Source organism: Salvia splendens, chromosome 13 (genome assembly GCF_004379255.2).
Source record: "Salvia splendens isolate huo1 chromosome 13, SspV2, whole genome shotgun sequence".
Lineage (NCBI taxonomy): Eukaryota > Viridiplantae > Streptophyta > Magnoliopsida > Lamiales > Lamiaceae > Salvia > Salvia splendens.
The window spans coordinates 12330043-12338551 of record NC_056044.1 but is presented as its reverse complement, the minus strand read 5'-3'; the positions used below and the strand labels follow the sequence as shown (position 1 = coordinate 12338551).

At 33.9% G+C, this 8509-nt stretch overlaps 1 protein-coding gene across 1 annotated transcript; it reads right to left on the bottom strand.

The window, feature by feature from the left end:
• Window positions 1–4754: 4754 nt before the first annotated feature.
• Window positions 4755–6549, bottom strand: LOC121760133. The gene is made up of 2 exons (XM_042155750.1): window positions 5832–6549; window positions 4755–5164 (listed from the first exon to the last, which is right to left on the bottom strand). The coding sequence occupies exons 1-2, from the start codon at window positions 6427–6429 to the stop codon at window positions 4821–4823; spliced, it is 942 nt and encodes a 313-aa protein (XP_042011684.1). The 5' UTR covers window positions 6430–6549; the 3' UTR covers window positions 4755–4820.
• Window positions 6550–8509: the final 1960 nt, after the last annotated feature.

Sequence of the window (8509 nt, the reverse complement as noted above, 5' to 3'; positions counted from 1 at the left end):
TATGGACAAACACAAAATAAATAACAAAAACAGAACGCACCACGAATCGAATGTAATTTTATATTAAATGGACTGTATTGATGAACTCTAGAGTTCATACCTGTATCGGTAAACCCAAAGCTAATCCAACAACTAAAAATATGTAATCTCTCCAACATATAATCAGATTCATTCATCATATGATGTAATCAATTCATCGGGTAATTACATTTATAGTATAACTCAACCGATCATCATTTCAGCATAATCCAATACAATTGACAAAAGAACAAATATACATGATCACTTCATCATTTAGCCACATTGCTTCAGCGTATGGAAGAATTACTTCATTATTTAATCATATTTTGGGTACAACATAATGTTCAGTTGCAGCAAAATACATTATTCATCATATAAACATATTTCTTCATGCTATAATCTAATCACTTCATCATATAATCATATTTATGGTTAAATCACAACGTCCAATTAAAGAATACTACAAGATTACATCAAAAAAATTTGCAGAACTGGAGTAGACCCACATTGATAACTTAAACAGTAGGAAATTGAAGAAAAAACAAATACTTTTGCAAACTAAAATAAAAAAAGGGAGCACAAAAATCATAGAGAAACCTGCGGTTAACTCACCCGAATTTTCTAGTTCATTCGACTGAGAATTTGTACTTTGTTTCTCCCTGTGAGAACATCCAGTTTTAAGGTTCGAAATTAACTACCGACCAACTAAATTGGAGAAAAAAAAGAATTAAAACCTATTAAAGATAAAGTGAATTGTATGCAATCAGAAATTACCAGTACGAGATAAGCCCTTAGACCGCAACTGTCGCTCATCTAAAACCAAATGACTCTGAAATTAATTCGGTTTCTTGCTTATAATGAATAAGAGTGTAGAATAGCAGGTCGATACTTTTAATTTTCGACTGCCTCGTGTCAACCTTGTGTGAATTGGATGGTGAAGACAATGACGTGAGGCAGAACTCTTTGAATCGTTGATGGCAGAAGACAAATGATGGCAGATTTATCTGAATCGTCGACCAGTTAGAGAGAATGGAGCGGTGGGAGAAGAGGGAAGTTGATTGGGTGAATCTGATTTACCCTAAAATAACAACCAAAATGACTTCTCTACCCCTTGGCTGAACTTATTAATTAACCGGATGAATGAGGGAATTAAGATAAAGTATCTTTAATCTCAACCATTAAAATTTAAATCTAATAGTCAATATTTAGTCTCTAGTTCTACACTGAGGAGGTGTTGGGTATTTAAAGGGACCCTATATATATATATATATATATATAAAGGTAAAATATAATTTTAAGTATTTGAAGGATTAAAATATAATTTATTAATATTTGAAGGATGCAAATATAAATTATAGAAATTTATAGACTAGATTGTAAATTATATAAAATGCAGGAAGAAATTGTAATAATAAATATTTAAGGGGGGTATTCTTTAAATTTTCGTCCAAGTATTGGTGTAGTCTAATAGAGCATGTTGTGGCAATTTCTAGTGCCATTAGATGTGATTCCTCATCACATTTTTTGAGTGTAGCAATGATTGATCTTTACTTACACAGGATCTATTACTACATTCGCTGGGGCTTACACTTGCTTCAAGTGCCATTACAGATAAAGCGCAACGTTAACATAATTCTGATGGCATTTTGAAGTGCCCTAAAAAGTCACTTTTCTAGTAGTCAATTCGTCTAAAAAAATAAGTTAAATAATGTATTAGTATCAAAATACATCTATTATAACACAGAAATATTAGAATCAAAACTAATTCAGTTATTGTAATTAAAATTGATTTCATGTCTTTAAAAATAATAAAAATAATTTATATCATAAAATCAATAAAATTGATGATTATATCGATGGAGATTGTGTGCCAATTAATTGTAATGTTGTACTTGAAATATTTTATTTAAGAAATGCTATTAAAAAGGTGAATAGATTGAAATTATAGTGAGTGCAGACTTTAAATTCTAAGAATTAAAATATGGACAATTTGGTGACAAGTGTCCTACTTGTTTTAGAAAAGAGTAAAGGCCAAAATTGGTCCTGAACATATGACCATTTTACGATTTTGGTCCTAAACTTTATCTTTTGAATATTTTGGTCCTATACATTTTAAATCGGATCACAATTGGTCCTCCATTTACAATTCCGTTAATTTAACGGTCAACGGGTTTAACCCAATTTTGATCGATTAAAGCTCTTAAGTATGATTTTTAACTCACTAATTATATCATTAATTATTATTCTAATTTATTAATCCTAATAAAACAAAACAAATTTATTAACAATAAATATACTAAAAACAAATTAAATTAAAATAACAAAATGAAATTAAAACAAACTCCCTAACCCCTAGCCAAAAACGAATCGTCTTCTCCCTCTCCCATCTCCCTCCCGCGATGAATCACCCTCCATCTCCCTCCCCCTCACTTCGATCGCCGGCGAATCCCATTCCTGGACGAGGGATTAGAGTAGTTCTCGACGAAGCCTTGTACTTGACTAACCCTTTCTTGTCGCCTAAACGAAGAAACCCTAACCCAACGAACAAAGAAACCCTATCCAAGCCTCCTAGCTCAACTGGTTGAGAAGGGAGGCAAGGATACCGCGTCATCCTAGAGGTCGTGTGTTCGACCCCTGGGAGGCGCATCTTGGGGATTAATTTCCCTGGGGCCTAGTGGATTCACTGGCCTGACTCCAGAGCTTCGGGAGGTGATTAAGCTTGTACCCGTGCCTGGACCCAGGAGCTGGGGGAGGTGAAAAATCCTGGACCCGTTCCTGCGGGGCTGGTGGACCCATTGGGTCCCACCTTGACAACGAAGCGCGTCTTGGTAAGACGATTCACCTCCGACCGTTAGGTCGGGGGTCTGAGTCACTTCGGGGGGTAGGTGGGAAACCACCGTCGATCCTCCTTAAATTGAAAAAAAAAACGAACAAAGAAACCCTAAATGGAGAAGGGGAACGACAAGGATGCAAATGAAGCTGGTCCTTCCACTGAAAATCCACCTCCTCCGAGTGAAAACACACCGACCCTGACTGATACTCGACCGCCACCACCACCACCACCTGCGTCTCAAAATCGACCGCCACCGTCTCAGGATCCTTATCGTGAAGGTAAAATCTTTAATTAAAAGTGCTTTGATTAGGTTTGATTTGGATTCGTTGTGGTTTGACAGTGAACATATGCGGATTTGTATTTAGGATTTGAGTTTTTGGGGGACATATGTGGATTTGTTGTTGAATTTGTTGTTTGTTGTCCCCGATTTTCAAAGTGAATGAATCTTAGATTCATTTCATGTATTTATCATAAATAATTTATGATTTTATTTACAAAAAATAATTGTAATTATTAAATAATTAAAAATTGCTTAAGTTGGTCAAAATTGTGATTAAAATCGTTGACTGTTAAATATTAACGGCATTATTAACGGAGGACCAATTGTGATCCGATTTGAAGTGTACAGGACCAAAAAATTCAAAAGATAAAGTTTATGACCAAAATCGTAAAATGATCATATGTTCAGGACCAGTTTTGGCATTTACTCTTTAGAAAATAGTCCGATAAATATAATAAAGGTTAAGGCCCAATTGAAAATGAATGGAAGCCCATTTCCAAACATCTTCTTCCCCAAATTTCTCGGCGGCGCAGCAACTCTACTGTAAATATTTTGGATTCAGAGCCGGAGCGCCGGCGCAATGGGCGACCATGGGTGGGAGGATTACGGGACCGACCAAGCCCCCGCTGGAGCGGTGGCTTGGCCGCTGGTAGTTCCCTCCCTAGGTACATTTGATTCTATTTCTATTCAAATTCAGAAAAGAAAATGATAGACACGGTCTCTCTCATCACAAATAGATTGAAATGCCGCTTAAGGGTTAGAGGGTATTTTAGACTATAAAGTGTAAAATTCACTTCATCGATATTATATCAAAGTCTATGGATGTGTTGTTGATGATCAAATGCAAGATATCGAGATACAATCAAATTTCAAAGATGATAAAAACAACTCTTGAAAGCAAGACATTTTTTAGTAAATTTTTCTCTCTAATGAGGTGAATTTCATTTTCCATGAAAAACACTTAAACTATTTCTTCTATCTATCTTTATATTACTTTATCAATTTTGTATTAAACTTGTCTCTTTCACTACTAAAACTATTTTTAGTGAACGGAGATAGTATATTAATGTATTGGTTTAAAGCTAAACTAGTCGATGAAAGGTTTGTGTATAAGTCGGCGAGTTTGAAAAATTATATGAAAAAAATAAAAGAAAAAAACAAATTAACCCTACTTATCGTTAAAAAGTTGTGTCCAAAGTGACATCACTTATTTATTTTTTGATTAATCGAACTAGACAAGTTACAATAAGACAAATATTACATGATCATATAGCGTTATTTTTTGTGTTAATTTTAGTATTGAGTAATCTTGAACATACTAAGATTGGGGCGGTGGTATTTATTCTCCATCTCACTCTAATTGACACATTTTTATTTTAGGATGTCGCACTCTAAATGACATATTTTTAAATATAGAAACATCATTCTCTCTAGTTTTCCACTCTTTTGTACTTTATTTTCTCTATTTTACTCACAAAAAATACTACATAAAATCACATGCTGAATTAGAAATGCCCCACTTAGAGTGGACGGATGGAGTATAATTTTTCTTTCTAGCTTTTTCATTTCCATTAATAAAAGAGTGGAAATTAATTCCTATGAACATTCGACACAAACAAATTCGGCCTAAAAATGTCAATCTCAATACTGATTTATGATTGTGCAATTAATTTATCGTAATCTCTTTTATTCTACAAAATATAGAATAAGCTCATGAACAAACTGTGTCAACAAAACTTCAAGAATTTCTTGTCCAAACTGTTGACACATATCCTCAAAATTTTCGAACTTTAGCTCCATCCCATAAATCCAATTCTGTCTCACACTTTTTTCAGTCAGCATGCTGATTTCATCCACCATTTTTTTGTAGTAAAAATCACCATTGGCCTTGATTTCCCCTTCATTTTTCTGTGCAGTAATCACTCTCATCTCCAACTTATCAGAAAATGAAGTATTCGAACACGAGCTTTGAGTTCGAGAGTTTGCAGTTTGTAATGGTTGAAGTTTTTCTGGACGCGCAACTCTAGCCACTAGAAAATGATAAATGAAAGAGAAATCATAGTTAGAGAATGAAAAAAATTGAAAGTGCATGTATAAAAAAATAAGATATGATGGTTATAAGATTATGAAAAAAATAAATTAGGTGTGAATTTGCCTCATACTTTCTCTATCCATAAGATATAGTCATATTATTCTTTTTCTCATTCCTCAATCAATTTTAGCCTCATACTTGAAATGAAAATTTTCTGCCAATTTATTAGTATTCACTATTTATCTTTTTATTTTAATATACTTTATTTACTTTTTTTTTCTTTCTCTCCTACGTTACTCATTTCATCTCTTTCACTCTCCTAGCTTACTAATTTCGGCTATAAAATGAACTTCTACACTATAAAAATAACACGTATTATTTACAAAGACTAATATATATACCAAACATAATTATGATCATATAAGAGTTTAATTTTAACTTACTACGTACTATAGCATAGCTACCACATTTTGGTTTATTTTAATTTGAATTCAATATTCCTACCCCTACTCATGTTTTCTCTTTTTCAATTCAAAAACTTTTTTAGAAATTTGAAGGACCTCAGCGATTATTTTACGTTTAATTGATGGAAAAAATATTTAAATACACAATAAAGAATGGTTTACATAGTAAATGAAAAAAGATTTATAATTTATTTAAATTACCTGGTGCAGTTTCCTGAGGAACATTAATTTCATTCTTCTTGCTCTTCAATTTTTCCTCACACTCGACTGCTTTCAACAAAGGCCTTCTCTCTTTCAAATCCGCTCTTCTTTTCCCCTCCAAATTGCTCTTCTTCGACGAAATCGACCTCTTCTTCTCTTTAATTTCCACGTTTTTTCCTCTTTCTTCTTCAATTTTCCCGCCATCCAGGAGCAGAACCAAGCTGCCGAAATCATCAGTCGCTCCCTCGCGAAACGAAACCCAAGTCCTGACTCTCCGGTGGCACCTAGGTTTCGCGAGATCGAAATGTGAGAGAAAATCGATTGAATTCACCGACCTACTTCTGAAAAAATCCCCCAACGTTCTCTCCTTATATTGACTATCAACAGGAAACGATTCCAGTCCCATCAGCCTCGCCACCACCCCCGGGCTCGAGCTCCGATTCCCAATTTCCTCAGGCTTCGCCGGAAACTCGAATTTCTCGATTTTTGGCTCGATTAATTGGTCCGAGGGGTGGGTCGGGAGCCCGCCGGAACAGAGAAGCCGGCTCAGAACGGCTGCGAAGCATTTGGAGGATTTAATTTGGCGTGATTCTGGCATGATCGAGAGTAGTTGTGAGGAGTGAAGTGGAAGAGGGGAGGGAGATCAATTATTGTTGATGGAAATGGGAAGAATTTGTTTGAATATGAGGCTGCGAGTGTGTGGATTCACACTATAGATGTTGAAAATTGGCAGACACGCTTCCCATTTTCATTGTGTTCACATTGCATGCTTGTTGAAAAAAAAAACAATCTAGACAAATTAACTACTCATTCCTTCCGCAATAAATGTCATTTTATCATCTTTGGACATTAAAAAAATTAGTACTCCCTCCGTCCCACATAGATTGTCTCATTTTGACCATACACAAATTTTAAAAAAATATAATTAAAAGTGAATTGAAAAAGCTAGTGGAATATGTGTCATACTTTTATATATTAGTTTTATAATAAAATGTGAGTATGAAAGAGTTAGTAGAATATGAGGTCTACTACTTAAAATAATAAAAAGGTGAAATGAGACAAATTTTATGAAACAGACGAAAATGATAAAATGGGACAATCTTTGTGGGACGGAAGGAGTATTTGATTTTATAAAATGTGAATCTTACATTTATATACTGACTTTGTTTAATTGAATTGTAGTGTATTACCTTTTAAAATATCTCAAATTACAGTAAAAAAACAAAATACTATATCTAACTTTAATTACTTTATTTTTTTTCTTATTTTATTCTTTTTATATTCATTCCGTTCACTGTTTAAAGAATCATTTTTCTATTTTGGATTGGTATGATTTAATAATCTATTTAGTTTTTTCACTATTAGTATACAGACTCCACATTCCGCTAACTTTTTATTCACAATACATTATAAAACTAAAAGAGTCCACGGTAGTTTGGCCAAGTCCAAGGCCAAGCTACAGGTTTTTGTCCACCGCTACAAAAAAAAACTTGTCCAACCCAATAGTGGACAAGCCACAGTCACAAATCACATTATTTTATTAATTATTGTCAATCACATTATTTTATCACAAAACACATTATTTTATCACAAAAAACCGAAAATTCAAAAAAAAAAGTTTTCCGGCACCGCGGGCAGAGCCGTGTCCACCTCTCCCCCCCGGCGCCACGGCCCTCGGTTTCCACACGTATAGGGAGCCACGGCCCAGCCGTGTCCTTGGGCAGGAGTCGCGGCTCCCTATTGTGGACACTCTAATACTCCCTTTATCTTATTGAAGATGATCCACTTTCTTTTTTTACTTGTCTCAATCAAGATGTCTCATTAAAAAATAGAACACATTTATCTATACGTTATTCTATCTCTCTTACTTTATTCTCTCCCGCACACAAAATAAAACTGTATAAAATCTTGTGTCGACCAATGAATAGGTCATCTTCATTGGGACAGATGGAGTATAAAAAATAGGTCCAAACACGACACTTACTTTCTGCCTTTACATTTCATCACAAAGTCAAGCAATTTTTTAAAATCCGTGTTGTATCCCAAAGAATATGAACTTTGGATTCGGCACGGGTTTTAATGCATTATTGGTAAAGTAAAAGAGAAATAGATAGAGAAAGTTTTTTAAGTATTATTAATGGAGAATGAATCCAAACTACGAATAATAATTGATTTCAGTGGTGCAGTTGGTTGAAGATGCGTCTTATGAGCCGGATGTCCCGAGTTTGAATCCCCTTTGGTGACATTTTTCTTCTTCTTTCTGTTTTAGGCAACTTTTCTCTCTTTTGTTTCTATTTATCAGTTATAATTTGTATATTTAGTTTCTCATTGCTTTCTTTTTTTTGGAACATGGGTTCTATTTGTTCTCTTTTACACCCACTATTATGTTAATTTAAAAACTTTGTCACAAATCCTTGTGCCAGCTGCATCTGAGGTGCCTACAAATAAGTGGTCACTGTGCCCGCCGATAGATACCATTTGGTAATTAAAAAAAATATTTGTCACTGCATAATTTTTTCTTCCATCATTATAGTTACAATAAAAAATTTAAAAAAAATTATTCTATATCATTTGTTAAAGTTTATGTTTTTTTTTTTATTTTCTATAGTAGACATTTAAACATCATATTCTATTTGTTAAAATTTTTATTTTCTGTTGTAGACATTTAAACATCATAA

Bases quoted from the DNA above. Each gene is read 5' to 3' on its own strand.
- LOC121760133 (XM_042155750.1), bottom strand. From the start codon at position 6,429: ATGCCAGAATCACGCCAAATTAAATCCTCCAAATGCTTCGCAGCCGTT. The intron at 5,165-5,831 runs GTAATTTAAATA...ATCATTTTCTAG, and splicing joins TCCTCAGGAAACTGCACCAG to TGGCTAGAGTTGCGCGTCCA.